At 37.8% G+C, this 24422-nt stretch overlaps 1 protein-coding gene across 1 annotated transcript; it reads left to right on the top strand.

Moving 5' to 3' along the window:
* The first annotated feature begins 18720 nt into the window (after positions 1–18720).
* LOC108944891 (agamous-like MADS-box protein AGL62) lies at positions 18721–19548 on the top strand. The gene is made up of 2 exons (XM_070196144.1): positions 18721–18913; positions 19178–19548. The coding sequence occupies exons 1-2, from the start codon at positions 18721–18723 to the stop codon at positions 19546–19548; spliced, it is 564 nt and encodes a 187-aa protein (XP_070052245.1).
* The last annotated feature ends 4874 nt before the right edge of the window (positions 19549–24422 follow it).

Below are 24422 nucleotides of genomic sequence, written 5' to 3'. Positions count from 1 at the left end.
TGGATATTCTACATCTTGATATGGTAGATTTTGATGTCATCTTGGGTATGGATTGGATGTCACCGTATCATGCTATATTGGATTGTCATGCCAAGACGGTGACCCTAGCCACGCTGGGGTTACCTTGGTTAGAGTGGAAAATAACTCTTGGTCATTCTACCAGCAGGGTTATTTCTTATATGAAGGCTCGACGTATGGTCGAGAAAGGGTGTCTAGCCTATTTGGATTATATTCGCGATCCCAGTGCGGATGTTCCTTCTTATGGACTCAGTACTAGTTGTTCGTGAATTTCTAGAAGTATTTCTTGCAGATTTGCTGGGGATGCCACCCGACAGAGATATTGACTTCTATATTGATTTAGCTCCGGGCACTCAGCCCATTTTTATCCCATCATACTGTATGGCCCCGCCGGAGTTGAAAGAATTGAAGGAGCAGTTACAAGACTTGCTTGATCGGGGATTCATTAGACCCAGTGTATCGCCCTGGGGTACAACCGTATTATTTGTAAATAAGAAATATGGTTCAATGAGAATGTGTATAGATTATCGGCAGTTGAACATGGCTACTATCAAGAACAAGTATCCACTGCTAAGAATTGATGACTTATTCGATCAGCTTCAGGGTGCCAAGCTATTTTCAAAGATCGACTTGAGGTCTAGTTACCATCAGTTGAAGATTAGGGCATCTGATGTTCCTAAGACAACTTTTCAAACTCGGTATGGGCATTACAAATTCCTAGTGATGTCTTTTGGGTTGACAAATGCCCCAGCAGCATTTATGGATTTGATGAATCGAGTGTTCAAACCCTATTTGGATTCTTTTGTGGTTGTATTCATTGATGATATCTTGATTTACTCCAGCAGTCGAGAGGAGCGTGATTGGCTTCTTTGGAGTGTGCTTATGACTTTGAAGAATAATCAGTTATATACTAAATTTTCAAAATGTGAGTTTTGGTTAAACTCGGTTGCCTTATTGGGGCATGTTGTATCGGCAGAAGGCATAAAAGTGGATCCTAACAATATTGAGGTTGTTCAGAATTGGCCTAGACCTACTTCGGTTACAGAGATTTGGAGTTTCCTGGGTTTGGCAGATTATTACCGTCAGTTCATGGAAGGGTTTTCATCTATAGAAAACCCATTGACCAGACTGAACCAGAAAGGTGCCCCATTCAGATTGTCAGACGAGTATGAGTTGAGCTTTCAGAAGCTCAAGACTGCTTTGAGTAAGACGCTAGTGTTGGTATTACCCACAGGTTCAGGATCTTATACGGTATATTGTGATGCATCTCACATTGGGCTTGGTGCAGTATTAATGCAAGATGGCAGGGTGATTGCATACGTGTCGCGGCAATTGAAAGTTCACGAGCAGAATTATCATGTTCATGACTTAGAATTGGCAGCCATTATTCATGCGCTGAAGATTTGGAGGCATTACCTTTACGGTGTCTTGTGTGAAGTATTTACTGATCATCATAGCTTACAATATCTGTTCAAACAAAAGGATCTCAATTTGAGGCAGAGAATATGGTTGGAGCTGTTGAAGGACTATGATATCACTATTTTGTACCACCCCAGAAAGGCCAATGTGGTGGTCGATGCTTTGAGTAGAAAGGTTGTGATTATGGGCATTCTTGCGTATATTCCGGTTAGTGAGAGGCCGTTAGTTGCAGATGTTTAGACTTTCACTAATCAGTTCGTGATGTTAGATATTTCAGAACCCAGTCAGGTTCTAGCTTGCACAGTCGCTCGGTCTTCTTTGTATGAGCGAATTAGAAAGCGACAATATGATGATCCTTAAGGATATGGTATGACACGGTGATGCGAAACAGGTTGTTGTAGGGGGAGATGGAGTTATGCGAATGCAGGGTCATATTTGTGTGCCTAATGTGGATGGGCTTCGTGAATTACTTCTGGAAGAGGCCCACAGTTCTAGGTATTAGATTCATCCAGGTGCCGCCAAAATGTATCAATATTTGCGGCAATATTATTGGTCGAGGAGAATGAAGAAGGATATAGTTGCATATGCAGCTCGGTGCCTGAATTGTCAGCAAGTCAAGTACGAGCATCAGAGACCTGGTGGTTTGCTTCAAAAGTTAGATTTTCTGAGTGAAAGTGGGAGCGTATCACTATGGATTTTGTTGTTGGGCTCCCACGGACTCATAGAAAATTTGACGCAGTTTGGGTCATTGTGGATAGGTTGACCAAGCCAGCACATTTCATTCCAGTGGCAGTTACCTATTCTTCAGAGCGGTTAGCTGAAATTTACATTCGTGAGATTGTCCGCCTTCACGGTGTGCCCGTATCTATTATTTCAAATCAAGGTACGCAGTTTACCTCACACTTCTAGAGAGCTGTACAGCGTGAGTTAGGCATGCAGGATGAGTTAAGCACATCATTTCATCCACAAACAGACAGACAGTCAGAGTGCACCATTCAGATATTGGAAGATATGCTTCGCGCTTGTGTTATAGACTTTGGCAGTTCTTGGGATTAGTTCTTACCACTTCGGGAGTTTGCTTATAATAATAGCAACCAGTCGAGCATTCAGATGGCTCCATATGAGGCATTATACGGAAGGCGATGCCGATCACCAGTTGGATGGTTTGAACCGGGAGAGGCTCAGTTGTTGGGTACCGATTTGGTACATGATGCCTTGGATAAGGTCAAGGTTAATCAGGATCGACTTTGCATAGCTCAGTCTAGGCAAAAGAGTTATGCCAACCGTAAAGTTCGTGATATTGCATTCATGGTTGGAGAAAGAGTATAGCTCCGGGTTTCACTATGCAAGGTGTAATGAGATTCGGAAAGAAGGGCAAGTTGAGCCCTAGGTATATAGGACCCTTCGAAATTCTTGAAAGGGTAGGCGAAGTAGCCTACAAGCTTGCATTACCACCTAGTTTATCAGCGGTTGATCCGGTGTTCCATGTGTCTATGCTACGAAAATATCATAGTGATCCGTCCCATGTGTTAGGTTTCAGCCCAGTACAATTGAACAAAGATTTGACTTATGAAGAGGAACCAGTAGATATTCTGGCCCGGCAGGTCCGCCAGTTGAGGTCTAAGAGTTATCCTTCAGTTCAGGTACAATGGAGAGGTCAGCCGGTAGAAGCATCTACCTGGGAGTCCGAGTCGGACATGAGGAGTAAATATCCACACCTTATCACCAGCTCAGGTACTCTTTCTAATTAAGTTCGAGGACGAATGTTTGTTTTAGAGATGGAGAATGTGATGACCCAAAAGCTCATCTTTAAATTTAATAATTAATTATGTGTTCTAAGACCTCGAATAGCACTATATATTATTCCTCGACTTGCGTGCACAGTCCATGTAATTTTTCTGAAAGCTTTATATGAAAAATTAATTAAAATGTGAAATAGAGCCTTAAAACTCAACTAAGTTGGCTTTGGTCAACATTTTGAGTAAACGGACTCGGATTAGTATTTTGACAGTTCTGGTAGGTCCTTATCGTGATTTAGGACTTGGGCGTATGCCCGAAATTTAATTTGGAGGTCCTTAGCTTGAATTATCGCCAGTTGGCAAAAACTAGAAGCCGAAAGGCTTAAAGATTTTAAAGTTTGACCACAAATTGACTTTAATTGATATTGGGGTCGGATTCGAGTTCTGAAATTTTTCATAGGTCCGTTATGTCATTTATGACTTGTTTGTAGAATTTGGTGAGAAACGGAGTTGATTTGAAGTGATTCAGATGTTCGATTGTGAAAATAGAAGTTTTAGAGTTTTCTTGAAAATTTCATTTGATTTGGTGTCCGATTATTAGTTTTAGGCGTTATTTTGGTATTTTGTTTGTGCGAGCGAGTTCGTATGAGGTTTTTGGACTTTTGTGCATATTTTGTTTGGAACCCTGAGGGCTCGGGTGAGTTTCGGATAGCCTACGGACCTTAATTGTATTATTCTCGAAGCTCGTGCATTTGTGACTCCACTTCTGGGATGGTATTTAGATATCGCTATTATTATGGAATATTCACTTTCATTTACCAATTCTTATAAAAGAAATTACTCCAATAAATGCAACAGTTAATATGAAATTATAAGACAACAAGCATACAATAATTATGATTTATTAGAAATAAATGATGACAAGTAGTAATTAATTGTGAAAATTAAGGATGTAATAGGCATTTTAATAATTAGTATGCTAAACGTCAAGTGGCAATTAAGTCACATAAATCAAATAATCATGTAGCAATTATAGCATGGATTCAAGGCATGATATTGAGCAAAGAACACGAGAGAAACAATTAATATAATAATTAATTCATGATTTAAAATGATTTATGATTTTTTTTTCAAATAATTATATAGAAAATTAATTTGACGACGTATAGACACTCGTCACCTCGCCTATACGTCATTCACATGCATTTCACATAACAAATAATTTAAGGGTTCCATTTCCATAAGTCAAGGTTAACCACGATACTTACCTCGCTTTGCAACCAAATTCAAGAATCCAATAAACCTTTGCCTCACAAATTCGTGTCTGAAATCCTCAAATCTAGTCATAAACAATTCAATATACTCAATATAAATCATAGGAATTAATTGCATATGAACTTACTAATTTTCCGGATTAAAATCCGAAATTTGTCTCAAAGATCATCAGTGGGACACACGTCTCGAATCTCGGAAAAACTTACAAAATCCGAACACTTATTCCGAGACGAGTCCAACCATACAAAAATTATCAAATTCCGATGTCAAATGCACCTTCAAATCTTAAATTTTTGTTTTTGGAAAGTTTTACAAAAATTCCAATTTCTCCCATCTAAACCCAAAATAAATGATGAATATAGAGTTAGATTTATGAAATATAATCACTGTATGATAAAGAACACTTACTGAGTTCGAAATCGTGAAAAACTCATTTGATATCGCCCCTAAACCGAGTTCTAATTGAGGGTTTGTGAAAAATAGGAAAAATCCCAATTTATGTTCTGTTTTAAGGTCTAGGCATCAGGCCTTCTTCGCGTTCGCGAAGGGCCTGTCGCATTCTTGATGAGAAGCAGCCCGAGTGGCTTATGCGTTCACGAGTCCTCCTTCGCGTTCGCGAAGGCTTCTCCCCCTGGCCTTCTGTAAAGACCCGACTTGTCGTTTTAAGAATTTACGCCCCGTTCAGTGACTTAAGGTCTCGAGTAGCTTCGCAATATGTATTATGACCCGCGGGTGTGGTCGAGTTTGATTTACTGAAGATTCAGAATTAAATTAAAAGAACAATCCTTATTTAGAAGTTTAAATGAAAAGAGTTGACTGAATAGTTGACTTTTGAGCAAACGACTCCGGAATGGAATTTTGATGTTGTAAATAGCTCCGTATGGTGATTATGGACTTAGGAGCGTGTCCGAAAAATTATTTGGAGGTCTGTAGTGGAATTAGGCTTGAAATGGCAAAACATAAATTTTTGGGAAGTTTAACCCGGGGGGGGGTTGAATTTTTGATATCGGGGACGGAATCCGATTCTGAAAATTTGAATAGGTCTATTATGTCATTTATGGCTTGTGTGCAAAATTTGAAGTCATTCCGAATTGATTTGCCGTGTTTCGGCACAAGATATAGAATTTGAAAGTTCAAACTTCATGGATGTTGATTTGAAGTGCGTTTCATTGTTTTGATGTTGTTTGATGTGATTTGAGGCCTCAAGCAAGTTCGTAATATGTTATGGGACTGGTTGGTATGATTGGTTGAGGTCCCGGGGGCCTCGGGTGTGTTTCGGGGTGGTTTCGGATCATTTGGAGCTGTTTTGGAACTGCTGATTCTGGTGTTTGGTTTCCTTCTTCGCGAACGCGAAGGAAGTCCCGCGTTCGTGAAGAAGATATTTTGGGGGTGCTGGATTTGACCTTCGCGAACGCAAAGGAGTGGATGCGAGCGCGAGGCAAGGTCTGGTCAAGCTTACGCGAACGCGACGCAGTGGTTGCGAACGCTAAGAAGGAAGGGGAGCCGGGACCCTGAGCCATTAACCCTTCGCTAACGCGAAGCATGGACTGCGAACGCGAAGAAAGAGGGCAGTTGGCTACCGCGACCGTGAGATCTTGAACGCGAAAGCGATGCTGTGCATGGTCAGGCCTTCGCGAACGCGACACTGGTCATGCGAACGCGAAGAAGAAAAGCCTGGGCAGTAAGTTTAAGTTCAGAAAATGGGACTTCATCCCATTTTCCATTTTTGACTGATTGAAGCTCGAGATGAGGCGATGTTTGGGTGATTTTCAGAGGAAACAATGGGGTAAGTATTCTTAACTCAATATTGGTTAAATTACCCGAATGCATGATTGTTTTTAACATTTAATCGGTGAATTAAGTTGGAAAAATTGTGAAAACCCTCTTGATTCAATTTATGATTTGGAGGTCGAGTTGTTATCGGAATTGAATAAAATTGATATGGTTGAACTCGTATCGGAATGGGCGTTCATATTTTGTAACTTTTGTCGGGTTCCGAGACGTGGGCCCTATGGGCGATTTTTGGGGTAAATTTCTGATTTTTGTAGAAAATTTGTATTTTCATATGAAATTTATTCCTACAATTTGTATTGATTGAATCTAATTAATTATAACTAGATTCGAGCCGATCGGAGTTGAAAAATCAAGGAAAGGGCATACTACTTGACTGATTGAGCGCAGTTTGAGGTAAGTATCTTGCCTAACTTCGAGTGGGGGAATTACCCCTTAGGCATTGAGTCTTATGTACAATTTGTGTAATTGAAAACCAAGTACGCGAGGTGACAAGTACGTACTTGGGTTATATGTACAAATTACATTGGTTAAAATCCTTAGAAGCCCTTAGGTATTAAATGGGAAATTATTGGTACTTATTAAATCCTTTAATTGTCTTGCCTAGATCCTCGTTCTGTTGGATTTGTTTTTATATGATGATTTTGGTGTGATTGCCACCTTGATTTTTATGTGAAACATTATTTTGTTTTGCTTTTCACTCTCGGGCATATTTGTTAAGATTTTGTGCACATTATGGTCGAGCCATGGGCTCCTTATTATGGAAATTTATGTATCATTGAATTTTGTGGCAAATTATAGTATTTGAGCACTTGATGTGCAATCTATGATAAATTTTAATAATTGAGCACTTGAAGTGCAAATTTGTGATACGTTGAAATATTTGAGCACTTGAGGTGCAGTTTATGAGATGTGATATTGGCACGTTATTTTGTTGGGAAGTTGTGTTCGGATGTTTGCACGAGGTTTCTGCCGTGTTATTGTTACTATTGATATTTGCACATGCGGCGTGACAAGGCGGGATATATATATATATATATATATATATATATATATATATATATATATATATATATATATATATATATGTGTGTGTGTGTGTGTGTGTGTGTGTGTGTGTGGGTTGCGTATGTGTCGAGACAAGGTAGGAACATTATTGTGCACGTGTGGCGAGACAAGGCGGGCATTCACTTTACTATTGCACACGTAGCGAGACAAGGTGGGCTATGTCGTGGATTGATTTGCGATGGCATGGGGGCATTGTTGATGTTGCATATTTACTTTTGGGACTACGAGGCGGTACCCCGGGAGTGCTCTTTTTGTTGATATTTTCTATGGTTGCACTTGCCTTTGGTTATATTGTTTTTCCGTGATATGTAGATCCTTGTGTTCTCCCGTGATGTATTATTTGATTTTATTGTGTGTTTGTATTCCTTGTTGTAATGTGTTGGCTTTAGCTCTTGTACGAGACTCTGAGGATTGGTGTTCCTAGTTTTATTTTTCTAATTTTTAAGGTTAATTGGTTTTGAATAAAAGAAATTGTTGTACGCTTTAATTCTTATAAGTTTCACATCAAAATCAGCAACTATTAGGTCATTCTGTTGTAGTTCTTTATGTTGTATACCCCTCGGTATGTTTCCACTCCCGACATTTCCTGTTTAGTTCTTCATTTCTGTTACTCCAGATCCGGGTGGTAGTAATTAATACAGTTTTATGATATTCCACACTTATTATATTTTATCTTAGTTAATTATTGTTAATTACTGAATGAGAATAAGGAATTGGTTTAATGATTCTCTAACGTTCGCTTGCCCAGCAAGTGAAATGTTAGGCGCCATCACGGTCCTGTCGGTAGGAAAATTCGGGTCGTGACAAGTTGATATCAGAGCACTAGGTTGCCTAGGTCTCACGAGTCACGAGCAAGCTTAGTAGAGTCTGAAGGATCGGTACAGAGACGTCTATACTTATCTCTCAGAGGCTATGAAGTTTAGGAACAATATCACTTCCTTCATTCCTTATCGTACGACATTGATTTAGCTTGAAACATATATCTCGTATTCCTTTGTATCCACTCGTGTATGACATTGCGCACTCGGTATCAATTATGCGTCAACGGTTCGTGATGCCGCAGATGGACTACGAGAAAGCCATAGATTCTCAAACATTGCCTCAACATGTGGTTCCCACTGAAGATGCGGGCGCATTGAGAGACCTCCTAGCGAATCATGCGGGGGAGGGGGGGGGGGGGCAATGGACCTTGGCATCTGGTTGATTTATATGAGCTATGAAGGTTAATATTATGGATCATCGGGCGTGGTGGACTATGACATCGCGCCGAGTGGGGGCAGTCCACTATCAATGGATGGATTGCGGGTTCATGTGTTATATCAGTTTTGGCCTGAAATGTATATATGTTATACTAAAAGGTTCCCTAAAAATTTACACATGTTTAAGTCCTGAGATTTTGTAGAGGATAAGGTTGGGACTTGCGGTATGTCCGCCTACTTAATAATCCTATACTTTAGTACCAAAGGAGTTAGAGAAACAACTTTAATTCTATAGAATGTCTACTCAGCATGGACATCATGGTTGCGAATTTTTGAGTGCTTCGGAGGAAGTACAGTGGTTGACAAGATTCTGGACTATGTGGTTCGTGCCAAGATTTGCCTGTATGGAGCTTTACTTTTGTGATCGTTGTGTATAAATAGGGGTAACGGTTACCCCAAAGAATATTCGAAGATTATGTTAAGAAATTGGTCAGCTCAACAGTGTTGAGTCAGCATAACAAAACAAGAAATTGGCCTTGGGAGAGATAATTCTCCACAGGTGTCTGTGGCAAGCCTATGAAGAGGGCAGTAGGACTGTTACTCGGTATGAGTCCCGTTTTGTGGATTTGGCCTGTCATGCTCTCCTTTTACTACCTACTAAGGGAGAGAGACTGAGGAGGTTTATGGAGGGACTCACTCACCCTATCAGGCTTCAGATGGCCAAGGAGACCGGAAGTGAGGTGTCTTTTCAGGCGGCTGCTAATGTTGCAAGGAGGGTCGAGATGGTTCTTGCACTGGAGAGAGGGTAGAGGTCTGATAAGAGGCCTCGTCAGTTCGGTGGCTTCAGTGGTGCCTCCTCTGGAGGCAGGGTTACTTATGGCAGGGGTCAGGTACCTAGAGGTGGAGGTCAGACCGTTAGAGGTGGAAGACAGGTGGGTAGAAGGCGTCCTAGAGGTGGAGACCCAGCCGTTGTTATATTTATTTTATGGTATGGCGGAGGTTGTTACATCAGATGGTGTCGTTATTTCGCGTTCGCGAAGGGTAACGCCCCCCATCACTTTGTGTTCGCGACCAAGCCTTCGCATTCGCGAAGAAGAAATCCCTGTCTCATCAATTTACTCTTCGTGTTCGCGAGAGGACCTTCGCGAACGCGAAGAAGGACATGCCAGAACCCAGACTCTGCAGAAAAAAATCAGATTTCCAAAGTCCAAAACATCCCGTGGCCTATCCGAAACTCACCCGAGCCCTCGGGGCTCCAAACCAAACATGCACACAAGTCTAAAAATATCATACAAACTTGCTCGCGTGATCAAATCGCCAAAACAACACCTAGATCTACGAATTTAGCACCAAATCAAATAAAATTCTCAAGAACACTTTAAAATTTCTATTTTCTCAACTAGGCGTCCGAATCACGTTAAATCAATTCTGTTTCTCACCAAATTTCACAGACAGGTCTTAAATATTATAATGAACCTGTACCGAACTCCGGAACCAAAATACGGACCCGATACTAACAATGCCAAATAACAATCAATTCTTAAAAACAAATAATTTCCAAACTTTTAATTTTCATCAAAAATTCATAACTCAAGCTGGGGACCTCCGAATTCGATTCCGAGCATACGTCCAAGTTTCATAATTTGATACGGACCTACCGGGACCATCAAAGTATGGATCCGGACCCGTTTACCAAAACTATTGACCGAAGTCAACTAAAATCAACTTTTATGGAAAAAATTCTTATTTTCAATAATTTTGAACATAAAAGCTTTCCGAAAATACGCCCGGACTGCGCACGCAAATCTAGGAGGGTAAATGAGATTTTAAAGGCTTAAGAGTGCAGAACTAAAATATAAGATGATCTTTTGAGTCATCACAGAAATTCGGTTTCCAATGGCGCTCTCGTCGAACCAAGGAAAGAAGACAAATAGTGATCAAACCTGGATAAAGTTCAGCAGGGTTGAGGGAAGCTATAGAAAAAACTTGATTTCTCATGGTTACGAAAGATAATTCTTGGGGAATAATTTTTACAACTATAGGTTCACGCACGGGTTCATTTAAATCCTTAGTCCAAGAAGAAGATCTGGGGGTTAAAAGAGCCCTAGGTTTAGAAGAAGATGGCCTAGAAGAACTACTTTGAGAAGAGGAACCATAGTTAGATAGTGAACCAAGGCTACAGAGTCTACCACCTCTCCTACTTCTAGTAGGGGTAGTAGAAGGAGGCAGTTCATCAACAATCAGAACTTTGCGAGGATTTGGCGTTGTCGAAGACATGATTATCCAAGAAAATACAGAGGAAAGGATGCATAAATACAAATAAAGCGTAATGTAATGGATGTTGAAGAAGGAAAACTTCAAAAAAATCAAAAAGAACGAAGTATTTATAAGAAGATACGACTGTCGTTAAATCTGGTCATTATGAAGTGTCTTAATGGAACCGTCACTTCGTGACTGGCACAGCTGTGGGGAAAGAACCCTAAAGGCGTTGAGAAACTATAGAACCAATCGTAAGAGGCCACATGGCGTGTGCATTAAATAGATATGACAAGCGACACATCAATTCTGAGAAAGGCATGATGATGCTCGAGAAGCGGCGGCAATGAATTCCCTCCATAAAAAGTTACCACTTCCCGAATATTCTATTGAGAATATTCAGAAAGTGAGGGGACAATCCGTATTGGTGGAAAAAGTCACGACACGTAGAACGACATTAAGCTGACGAGGCATGGATTGTAAAGCGTCTATATAGCGACAAGTGAAATTCTCAATTAACTTAACTAAGGATGCGCAGAAGGAACGTGAGAAACACCCACGGGATAATATAAGAGAAAAGAACCGAGTCTGGCAGTTGTCAAAGAAAAAACAGGAACGGAATGAATGAAGACTGCAAATAAGGGAAGATACATGAACCAGAGATAAATAAGGAAGGGAAATCGGGAGCGGTTATAAGGAATCTTTATTCATAAATATGCTAGTTATAATTATGTATGGTAATGGTAATCAATATAGTTAATGCCCTTAATTAGTTCAAATTAAGTATGATAGCCGTTATGATTGTATGCTCCTATATAAGGATGAGAATTCCATTTGTAAAGATGGGTGACGATCATTACTGAAATTCATACTATAATTATGTGCTTACTCTCTAAATTTACGGCCTTCATTTTGGGAAGTGTTTGTTTCATACTATAATTCTTTGCTTACTCTCTAAATTTCCGGCCTTGATTTTGGGAAGTGTTTGTCAATACGCTCCACACTTTTATTTGTTAATTATTTCCATCATTTCTTTTATTTCTCTTAAGATTATTAAGAAAGTGAGGTAAAACTTGGTTATTAGTAACTCATTTTCTTCTAGATATTGACTTTGATCGGAAAATCTATTTTTGGTTAAACACATTGCCATCTTATTAAGATGACATATAACTTTCAACAATTCTAATAAGCATATGACGAAAAAGGAGATAGATAATTAAAAGAAACTAATAAAATAATTAGATAAGCATAACCTCTATGTTCTTTCCATTTTTTCCGCCAAGTGGGCATTTGCCATATTAATTAGTATCTTTATACAAATAGTCGTTAGATTTACTGTTTATTTTTTCTAGTTGGTATGCATAAATTATATATTGATTATACATGATTCGACACATATTATACATGGATTATACATATAATATATTTCCTCCGGTTATTTTAGTTTAAGTGACTGTGGGTGAACGGCTATTTAGGTTAATTCTTCTTTACCAAAAAAAGTATTCCAACATTAGATAAAATTAATTTAGATCCAAACTTATATTCTGTAAGCCCCTAGTAACCTGACCGATAACGAAGTAGTTTATAGGACTTATTATTGTGACATGGATATATCAAGAAACCACAAATAGTATAATTTCAAAGGTTGTTAAGGTTTTTTTAAAGTAATACTTGCCAATAGATAAGAAAGTTATTTTTTCAATTGCAGTCACCCACACCAAACACCTGCTTTTGGTAAAAATAAAATATATGAAAATATATTGGTTATTTCTATACTATTCGCATGTTTAAACAACAAAAGTTTAAGTTCTATTTACATTCTGAATCATCTTTATTTTATTTGATAATAGTGGTATGTGAGTTACCTTGCACGCATGTGATCGACTATTCCAATTTTTGGATTGTATGAATATACCGTTTCTTTAAGTGTACATTTAGTAGAATGGGAAAAGGAAGGAAACAAAATTTACCCACCGAGTTCTGAACGTCGTCATTGGTTTTACCGAGATTTTTCCATTATCAAAAAAAGATAAAGAAAAGAAATTTATAGTACTTTCTTCCCAGAAACTATATTTCTAATTATGCTATTTGTAAGCGGAAAAAACTTGATTATATATACTTTCTCCCCAGAAACTATATTTCTAATTATGCTATTTGTAAGCGGAAAAAACTTGATTATATATGCATATATTGGTGCTTGTACCAAATTGCATCCATTTATATGGTTAAGTAATAAATTGAGGTGATTATATATATATATATATATATATATATATATATATATATATATATATATATATATTAATTAACTATGTTTACATGATTAAACTATATGTAAATAATAACTGCCAATTTGATATAAATATTGAAATATGTCATAATCTTAAGCGACAACTCGAATATTACCAAAAATAGGAAAATAACAAAAAAAAAAAGAATATAAATAAAAGCAATGGTAAACTGAACTAGGAATATTGAAACATGTCCTAATCTTCTGTGACAGATCGAATATTAACAAAAACTGAAAATAACTAAAAAGATAATATAAATAAAAATATGTCATAATTTTCAGCGACAACTCGAAAATTACCAAAGAATTCGAAATTAAAAAAGATAATATAAATAAAAATAATGGTTAACTAAACTAGGATACTTATCCATCCATTTGCAAATTACAGGATATTACTAAGAGAGTATCAAATACTTATAATCTTAGGGATTTTTTCATTCCTATATACTATTTGAAACCTTAATACGAAAAATATCCATGTTTTGGTATTTACCCGATCTAAACACATTTTAGTTACAAAATGTATACAATCCACCTTAAAAGGCTCCCAATCCATTATTTGTGCCTTCAATCAAGGGATTTAGTTACACCCTTTTATTTTTTTCTCTCATCTCACCCCTCTTACAACAAACAAGATCAGTGAGCACGACTGAGAAATTTAAACATGCGTAAATTTCACCGAAAGCAATAGTAAAATACAGGAGGGGTCATTGAAAATATCTCATATTAATAGTCATATCGTGAATTACCTCTTCGGGTCTTCCTTCAAGATTATTCACCAAATCTATAATAAACGGATTTTGTCTAGCCTTTCGCAAGTCCATTGTTGCCTTCCTCGATTTATTTCTCTCCTGCCTCGACATTTTATCTTCTTCCATAGGAGCAAGTACAAGTTTGGTGGGTCGATATACATTGCTGCCATCCTGTAGCCCAAGACAAGAAATATTCAACCATCTCTTTTACTTTAGGAAATCATATGGGAGAATGAGAGAGTAAAATCATAATTTTAACTTTTTGAACTGCTAATGATCGAGTCAACTCTTTGAATAGGAAGAGGAGAAAGGAACTAAAATGGTCATTCCATGGTCAAGTACCAATCACCCAACAAATTTAAATATATTTTTTATACACATTTTATACAAATACGTCTTTTGTATATTTTGTATCTGATTTATACATAGTAAAAATAAATTTCATATATAATAATTATATATTATACAACTTTAAACAACTATAATATTATACCATTTAACTATAATTTTTATACAAACTTTATACAATATGTCTTTTGTATATTTTGTATCTGATTTATACATACAACAACAATAACAACAACAACAACCCAGTGAAATCCCACTAGTGGGGTATGGAGATGGTAGTGTGTACGTAGACCTTACCTCTACCTTGAAGGAGTAGAGATGCAAATATCTGATTTATACATAGTAAAAAAAAATTTTATGCAACTAATTATATATTATACAACTTATATACAACTTACATACATTGTTTCTACCCCAGTTATATACAACTACAATATCATACAACTGAAATACAATTTTTATATAATATTGTTCAACTTTCATACAATATTTAAATAAAACAATATATATAAACAACAGAATATAATTTTTCTACAATTTTACTACAACTTTACTACAATTCATCCAAAATCAAGTCTAATCTTCACCAAAACACCCTCAAAATTGAGATATAAACTCTAAACATGTGATAACCAAAATATCATCTTTAAATTTAATAATTAATTCTATGTTCTAAGACCTCGAAAAGTACTATTTATCATTTTTCGACTTACGTGCATAGTCCATAAAATTTTCTGAAAAATTTTTATGTGAAAAATGGATTAAAATATGAATGTAAGCTTTAAAACTCAACTGAGTTGGCTTTGATCAATATTTTGAGCAAACGGACTCGGATCAGTATTTTGACAGTTTCGGTAGGTCCGTATCGTGATTTGGGACTTGGGTGTATGCCCGAAATCAAATTCCGAGGTCTCTAGCCCGAGATATGGAATTTTGATAAAAAATTAAAAGTTTAAATTCAAATAGTGATCGGATGTCGAATTATGTGCAAATGACCCCGGAATAGAATTTTGAAGATTCCAACAGCTCCGTATGGTAATTTTGGACTTAGGAGCATGATTGTAATTTTATTTGAAAGTACGTAGTGGAATTAGGCTTGAAATGCCGAAAGTTGAATTTTTGGGAAGTTTGACCGAGGGGTTGACTTTTTGATATCTGGGTCGAAATCCGATTCTGAAAAATTTGAGTACCTCCGTTATGTCATTTATGACTTGTGCGCAAAAATTGAGGTAAATCGGACGTGATTTGATAGGTTCCGGAGTCGTTTGTAGAAATTAGAAATTTCAAAGTTCATTAGGCTTGAATCTACGTGTGATTCGTGTTTTAGTGTTGTTGGATGTGATTTATAAAGGCTCGACTAAGTTCGTATGATGTTTTAGGACTTGTTAGTACATTTGGTTGAGGTCCCGGGGACCTCGGGTGAGTTTCGGATGGTTAATGGATCAAATTCGGACTTAGAAGAAATAACTGAAGTTTCTGCCCTCTGCTGCATTCGCACCTGCGGAAATTCTATCGCATATGCGCAAATGGACTATGGGGCAATGGTCGCAGGTGCGAGGGAAATTCTGTACCTGCGTGAGCACAGATGCAGAGGGACGCGCGCAGAAGCGGCCTGCGCAGGAGCGCAAACAGGCGCGCTGATGCGGGCAAAGGCGCAGATGCGGGTCTTTTTCCGCACATGCAGTTGGCGCAGAAGAGGCCAAGTTGTCGCAGATGCGAAAATCCCTGGACAGTACAAAAACATAGGGGTTCCGAGTTTTTGCCATTTTTTGGATATTTCAAGCTCGGGTTGGGCGATTTTGAGCAAGGTTTTCACAGGAAAACTTATGGTAAGTCCCTTGTAATCATTTCTACTCCATAATATTGAATTATCATCAAATAATCCGACTAGATTACATATTTTTGAGGTGTAAATCGGGGGTTGGAACTTAGGGATTTGAAAATAAGATTTGAAGCTTTGAGGGTCGAGTTGGGGTCGGATTTTGATAAAATTGGTATGGTTAGACTCGTGGTTGAATGGACTTTCGGATTTTGTAACTTTTGTCGAGTTCCGAGACCATTTTTGAGTTAATTTCGGATTTTTATTGAAAAATATAATATTTTCTTACAGAATTAATTCTATAAATTTTGTTGATTGTATCTAATTAATTATGAATAGATACGAGTCGACCGGAATCGAAAAATCGAGGAAAAAGCATACTACTTAGTTAAATTGGAGCATGCCAAGGTAAGTGACTTGTCTAACCTTGTGTGGGAAAAATTTTCCCTAGGATCTGTATTAATTGTAATGTGATGAAAGTCGTGTACACGAGGTGACGAGTGTGTACACAAACTAAATTTGAAGGATTATGCTTTTAAATATTGAAGATCACTGTTGCATATTAATTAATTTATTAAATCTTGTTATATTCTCCATCATTGATTTGATTTGTATACTTTAAATTTGCTTGACCTTTTCCTGTTAATTGTTTTACCTGTTTGGTTGAATCTTGGTTTCTTTTATTCTGTGCATTATTTGAAATTTATTTTCTTTAAATTAAATATTATTAATATGAAGTATTTGACATTTTAAATTTGGTATTGAAGCAACGTATTAAAGATTTTGAAATATTATTTTGCTAAATTATTTATTCCTGAATATTTTTATAAGATTTTTGTACTCACTGTGATGGAGCCGTGGGCTCTTTATTGTGGAAAAATACTATTAATGATTTATGTTGGCATGAGCCATGAGCTCTTTATTGTGGAAAATATCGTTGATTTATTTTGGCAAATTAAAATATTTGGGCACTTGAGGTGCAAATTGTGATATATTGTGATATTGATACGCATGCAGTGGTATAAGGTCTGGGTATTGAAACGCATGCGGTGAGATAAGGGTGGCTTGATACGCGTGGCTAGTAAGGGGAACTACTAGAAGTCATGCAGTGTGATAAGGATGGCTAAAACCCGTGATGCTATTTCAGAAAAAATATTTTCTTTTAAATAAATTGTGAAGGCTCCCGCAGTGAGATAAGAAAATGAGATATTGTGAATTTATTTATGATTGGGACTACAAGGCCATACCTCGGTAGTGCCCTTGTTGATATTAATTTATGGCAATAGTTGCCTTCGATTAATTGTTGTGATTTTCATAAAGTTGAACGGAATTCTGTTTTGATTCCACGAGATATTATTTGCCATTATTTTGCTTAATAAAATGGTGACACACTACTTGATTCATTTTCAATGTCATTTTATTTTACTATATTGTTAAACATTTTACCATGCCATTATTTATTCTCCAGTAGGGCCTCACCTGACCTCGTCACTACTCTAACAAGGTTAGGCTTGTCACTTACTGGGTACCGTTGTGGTGTACTCATACTACGCTTCTCCACATCTTTTTGTGCAGATCCAGGTACATCTTACCAGCCTAGACGTTAGTGAGTTACCTGCGCACAGAGACTTTTAGGTATATCTGTCAGCGTCCGCAGACTCCGGAGTCCCATTCTATCATTTTTATGTTGCTTCCTTATTTTTCTTTAGACCTTGATATATAGAGACATTGAGAATAAATTCTTAGAAGCTTGTGACTTATTTCTACCCGGTTTTGGGAGTTGAAATTGTTTGAATTGTAGTTTAATTATTTCAGATATTTATTATTATTCCGCATTGATAGGCTTACCTAGTCTTAGAGATTAGGTGCCATCACGACATCCTACGGAGGGAATTTGGGGTCATGACAAAACAATATTCCCAATTCTTTGCAACAACACCACATCCAAACAAATAATGCTTTTTGAAAATCCAAATACGAATTCAAAGTTTCAAAGCTTTTTAATGGCTGTCAATGGTGGAATTGCTGCTCTCTTACTGGAATTAGGGCCGATCATTGAATGTGTTTTCTTCTTCATTGAAAGTTAAGCAAGCAACAAGCGTTAATGGAGGTGTGTGGTAGAGTATTTAGAGCTTGAATCTATAAAATGGAGAGGGAGTTTTGAAGAAAAGTGAAAAAATGTAGAGGGACTTTTGAAGAAGAGTAAAAACATGCGGTAATGGAGGGAGATACCGAAGATACGTGGGGGGAGGGGGGGTGTGGAGAGAGAAACGTGGGGGGAGTGGGATATAGACGTTAGAGTGATTTTAGGATTTAATTATTATCATTAAATGCCTAAAAATGTACATAATTGGTAATTTTATATATATTATGTAATTAGATTAAAACTTGAGTAGGGAGTGTAATAATGTTTGAAATAGTGTATAGAAATATAAAAATTCCATAATCTTATAATAACAAATCACCGCTGGTTCGGACCTGGGCCTGGAAATTGACTTGACCATTAAAATATTATAGAGGTAAATTTTGAATTTCTTTTGAAAAATTAGAGAGTACAGTCACCACTATGATTAATTATCTAAATTTACTTGCCTCATAACGTGTGAACACTACATAAATGAACTGGATTCATATCTATGAACTACCAAAATGGAAAAACCAAAGGCTTCAATATGTTGGAAAAACTCTATAAATACTAGGCTTCAACATTACAAAGTTCATATCACATAGTAACTCTTAGTAATTAATGCTAGCTATATCATCATTATCTTTGAGAATGAGTACTAGACAGGGTCGCAAAAGTGTTCGTATCGCAAAGATAGAAAATCAGAATAATCGACAAGTGACTTTCTCAAAACATCGAAATTGTGTCTTCAAGAAAGCAAACGAGCTTGATATTATGACTGGTGCTGAAGTTGGCATCATCGTGTGTCCACAAGGTAATTACAAGCCTAATTATATTTTTTTTGTCATCTATATATACATGATATACCATCAACAAATATAACTTTTTAAGCATAAATGTACATGTATCATCATAACTAAACATGCAAATCCAAGATCTTGAACATGATAATTAATTTCACGTAAAAATAAAGCATCATAAAAAAATACTTGGTGTGGGAGGCGTTATAACAGTAGATAAACTGATTTCTCTCCTTTTGCTATTTTATATTACTGATTTCTCTCCTTTTGCTCTATAGGTAGCAAGCCTTACTCTTTTGGTCATCCAAATGTAAATGAAACCATCAACAAATATGTTGGCGAAGAAAGGCCTCCATCACCATCATCACCGGGCATTGATGACAAGTATGTCCAAATGTTCCGAAAAGACAATTCTAGAAAACTTAACACACGACTCAATTCTCTACAAAACCAGCTGGATTCTGCATTAAATTTGAAAAGCAAACTCAAGCAAATGAATAAGAATGTGGAGAGCCAACAAGAGTGGTTCAAGGGTCCTATAGAGAAGATGAATTACACCGAGGCTTCAATGTTGAAGGAGGGATTAGAAGATCTGCTCTTGAAGGTGAAGAACTATGGTACTGAGCGTGCTTATGGTTACGAAAATTGAAAGTGAAAGGCTGAGTAAAAGCTACTACTAGTTTTTTTTAATAATCGTTCATGTTATTTATTTTTTTATGATGACCCAATAGGTCATCTTTAAATTTAATAATTATTTATGTGTTATTGATATCAGGATCGGAACCAGATTCTAAAAATTTGAATAGCTCCGTCATGTCATTTATGACTTGTGCCCCAAATTTGAGGTCAATCCGGATTCGTTTAATACGTTTCGACACGAGTTTTATAAATTGAAAAGTTTGAAATTCAAAAGTTCGAATCGAGGTGTGAATTTTAAATTCGACGTTATTTGACATGATTTGAGACCCCGAGTAAGCCCGTATTATGTTACGGGACTTGTTGGTATATTCGGACGGGGTCCCGAGAATCTCGAGTGTGATTCGGATCGAAATCGGATCAAATTTTGGACTTAAGCAAATTCTGGAATTTGCTGCTTCTGGTGTGTTCGCTTCTGCGAAGCCTTGGCTGCAGAAGCGGCTGCGCAGAAGCATGAAGTCCGTCGCAGAAGCAGAAAAAGGGAAGGGGCAGCCTCATCACAGAAGAGAACTCTTGTCCGCAGAAGCGAGCTAGCCCGTAGAAGCGACCACAATCTCCATAAAAGCGAGGTCGCAGATGCGGTACTTGTGCCCACAGATGCGAAAAAGCCTGGGCAGAACCCATAAAATCGAGGGTTAGCCTTTTTTTTTTCTCATTTTTGAGTTTTGAGTCTCGAATTTGGGCGATTTCAAAGGGGTTTTTCATGACTTCAACTTGGGTAAGTATTTTATACCCGAAAGTGATTATATTTTATAAATCCATGCTTATATTCATCGTTTATTTCGGATTTAGATGGAAAAAATTTGAATTTTTGTAAAACTTTTCAAAAATAAAAATTTAGGATTTGAAGGTCCATTTGACATCGGAATTTGATAATTTTTATATGGTTGGACTCGTCTCGGAATGGGTATTCGGATTTTATGAGTTTTTTCGAGATTCGAGACGTGGGCCCCATTGCAAATTTTTTAGATGAATTTCGAATTTTAATTCAAAACAATAGTAATTTTATATGGAATTAATTCCTACGATTCGTATTGAGTATATTGAATTGTTTGTGACTAGATTTGAATCTTTCGGACACTAATTCGCGAGGAAAATATTTATTGAAATCTTGAATTTGGTTGCGAAGCGAGGTAAGTGTCGTGGTTAACCTTGACTTGAGGGAATAGAACCCTTGAATTATTTGTTATGTGAATTTCATGTGTAACGACGTATAGGCGAGGGACGAGTTCCTATACATCGTCAAATTGATTGTTTACATATTTATCGGAAATTCAAAATTATTTTAAATCATGAGTTAATTATTATATAAATTATTTGTGATGACCCGATAGGTCATCTTATGTTTTAGAACCTAATTCTACGCTTTGAAGTCTTAAAAATCTTATTTTTGCCTTTCTCGATTTACGTGCGCAGTTGAGGCATGTTTCAGGAAAGCTTTTATGTTAAAAACTATGAAAATATGAAATTTTGCTTTGAAAACCATTTGAGTTGATTTTTGTCAATGTTTTGAACAAACGGACCCGGATTCATATTTTGACGATCTCGGTGGATCCGTATCGTAATTTGAAACCTTGGCGTATGCCCGAAATCGAATTCGGAGGTCCCTAGCCCGAGTTATTGATTTTTGTTGAAAATTGAAAGTTTGAAAGATTTATGATATTTAAGAATCGACTGATGTTTGGATTTCTTGATACCGGGTTCGTATTTTAGTTTCGGAGTCCGGTACAGGTCCACTATAATATTTATGACTTGTCTGTCAAATTTGGTGAGAAAACGGAGTAGATTTGACGTGATTCGGATGTCCGGTTGTGAAAATAGAAGTTTCAAAGTTTTCTTGAAAATTTCATTTGATTTGATATTCAATTCATAGTTCTAGATGTTATTTTGGCGATTTGATCGCGCGAGCAAGCTCGTATGATATTTTAGGACTTGTGTGCATGTTTGTTTTGGAGCCCCGAGGGCTCGGGTGAGTTTCAGATAGGCTACGGAGTGTTTTGAACTTAGAAAAACATAATAGCTGCTGCAACTGATCTGCAGACTTCGCATATGCGAGATCTGGCTTGCAAATACAAGCCTCGCATTTGTGAAGAGACCATCGCATTTGCGAGCAGTGGGCTGCGGGGAAGACCTTCACAATTGCAAAGTTTTGATCGCATTTGTGATCCTGGCAGTCCGCATTTGCTAACACTGGTTCGTATTTGCGAAGGCAGCATACATAGCCATTCTTCGCATTTGCGACCACTGGGTCGCATTTGCGATCAAGCCTGAGTTCGCATTTGCGAACCATTCTTCGCATTTGCAAAGAATGCAGAGGTGTGATGTTTCTTGCATTTGCGGGCTTCGCAATTGCGAAGACCAGGTCGCAAATGCTACATCTGCAGCTGAACAACTATAACTTAGACTGAATTTTTGGTTCATTTCTCAAATTTTCAAAACCTAAAACATTAGAGGCGATTTTTCCAAGACTTCTTCTTCCCCAAATTGTTGGTAAGTGATTCTAACCTATTTCCTTTCAATCTTTCACTACAATTCATAGGTTTTCAACCTAAAATCTAAAGTTTTCATGGTGGAAATTGGGAGTTTTTGGGTAGAAATTAAGGATTTGGTAAATTGGGATTTATACCTCAAATTGAGGTCGAATTCCAAAACAAATCACATAACCGAGCACGGGGTGAATGGGTAATCGGGTTTTGGTCGGAATTTCGGGTTTGGACCAAGCGGGGCCGGGTGTTGTCTTTTGTTGACGTTTTCAATAATGGCCTAAATTGAATTCTTTACAATTGTAGGTAATTCCTAAGGTTTAATTTGAATCGTTTGGTTGGTAAATTGCTAGATTCTATTGTTTCGGAGTGGTTGAGATTTGAGTTTGGTCTTCGGAGTGAGGTAAGTGTCGTGGTTAACCTTGACTTGAGGGAATAAGACTTCTTTGTCTATTTGCTACATGTGTCAATGTTGGGCAACAACGTATATGTGACATGACGAGTACTTATGCGTTGTAGTCGGGTTAAAGCATGCGGGTGGGGCTTGGTTTCTTGCAATTATAGCTTCCTTTGTTCATGTTATCCGTGTTGAGACTAGTATTGCTAAATTGATCGTTCTTATCATGTTTACGAATCTTCTGGTGATAATTGAGTATTGATTCCGAAGTTGAGGTTGATATTGTGGAACCAAATGTTGAAGTAAGGCTTGTACTTGTTATTTTGTCTCCCTGTTGTTATTTGTTCATTGCATTATGGTAAGGGAGAGTGTTAATGACCGAAGGGTGATGTCGTTCCATATTGTGAGTGTTAATACACGAAGGGTGATGGCATTCCATATTGTGTGTGTTAATGCATGAAGGGTGATGCCGTGCCATGTTATGAGAGTTAATGCATGAAGGGTGATGCCGTGCCGTTTCTATTGGTTTATATGGTGAGGTTGAGTGTTAAAAGCACGAAGGGTGATGCTGTGTGTTTTATTTTGCTGTGTTCACTTACTCCTATTGGTTAAAGGTATAATGGTTGCTCAAGTTATCAATACTGATGTGATTCTCTCTCTTGTATTCCCCTCAGTATGTTCCCCCTCCCTGTATTACTTGTCTTGCTTTTACTTGCCGTTATTTTGTACATATACTAATAAATTGCACAGGTTTGTTATGTAGGTGTCTTGTCATAGCCTCGTCACTACTTCGTCGAGGTTAGGCTTGACACTTACCAGTACATGGGGTCAGTTGTACTGATACTGCACTCTGCACTTTTTGTGTAGATTTTGGTACCGGCCCTAGATGATCGTGAGGCTTAGCAGCTTGGATTTGCTGTCAGGAGACCCAAGGTTAATCTGTTGGCATCCGCAGACCTTGGAGTCTCTTCCTAGTGTTATCATTTACTATTTCCTTACTTCAAAACAGTGTATTTTCCCCTTTCAGACTCTGTTTGTAGTAAATCATTGTAGCTCGTGAGTTGTGACTCCAGATCCGGGTGGTAGTAATTAATGAAGTTTTTATATCATTCCGCACTCATATTTCATTTTATTTTATTTGATTCTTCTATTGAAATTGACTAAAAATTGGATTAAAGAATCCTCTAACGTTGGCTTGCCTAGAAAGTCAAATGTTAGGCGCCATCACGGTCCCGAAGGTGCGAATTACGGTCGTGGCAAGTTGGTATCATAGCACTAGGTTGCCTAGGTCTCACAATTCATGAGCAGGCTTAGTAGAGTTTGGAGGATTGGTACGGAGACGTCCGTGCTTATCTTCTAAAGGCTATGAAGTTTAGGAACCATTTCACTTATATTCTTCTCTATTGTACGATTTTATTCTATCATTTTTGATTCAACTCTTCTATTCTTTTCCTTCCGCAAATGGCAAGAACACATACCACATCTTCAGCTGAGCAGCAACCAGAGCCTCCAGTGGCAGCTCCTACGAGGGGCAGAGCTCGAGGCCGAGGTCGTGCCAGAGGCCGAGGAAGGGGCAGAGCTCAGCCCAGAGCTTGAGCAGCAGCACCACCGGTGGAGCCTCAGTTAGAGTTTGATGAGGAGGTTCCAGCCCAGGCTGTGCCTGTTGGACCAACTCAAGTCGGAGGGGTTCATTGCCACCCCAATGCTTCAGGATGCTTTGGTTCGTTTGGTGGGCCTTATGAAGAGTGTGGCCTAGACTGGAACATTCCCCATGGCACCAGCCATCTCTCAGGCTGGAGGAGGAGCACAAACTCCTGCTACCCACACTCCAGAGCAGATCGCTCCCCAGTATCAGACTCTAGCATCTCAGCCAGTTGGAGTAGTTCAGTCGGTTATTGTGGCACAGGCCGGTGATAGACCAGCTATGTCTTTTGAGGGCTTATTGAG

This window comes from Nicotiana tomentosiformis, chromosome 1 (genome assembly GCF_000390325.3).
Source record: "Nicotiana tomentosiformis chromosome 1, ASM39032v3, whole genome shotgun sequence".
In the NCBI taxonomy this organism is placed as follows: Eukaryota; Viridiplantae; Streptophyta; class Magnoliopsida; order Solanales; family Solanaceae; genus Nicotiana; species Nicotiana tomentosiformis.
The sequence above is the reverse complement of the archived record's forward strand: the minus strand, read 5'-3'. Positions and strand labels throughout refer to the sequence as shown.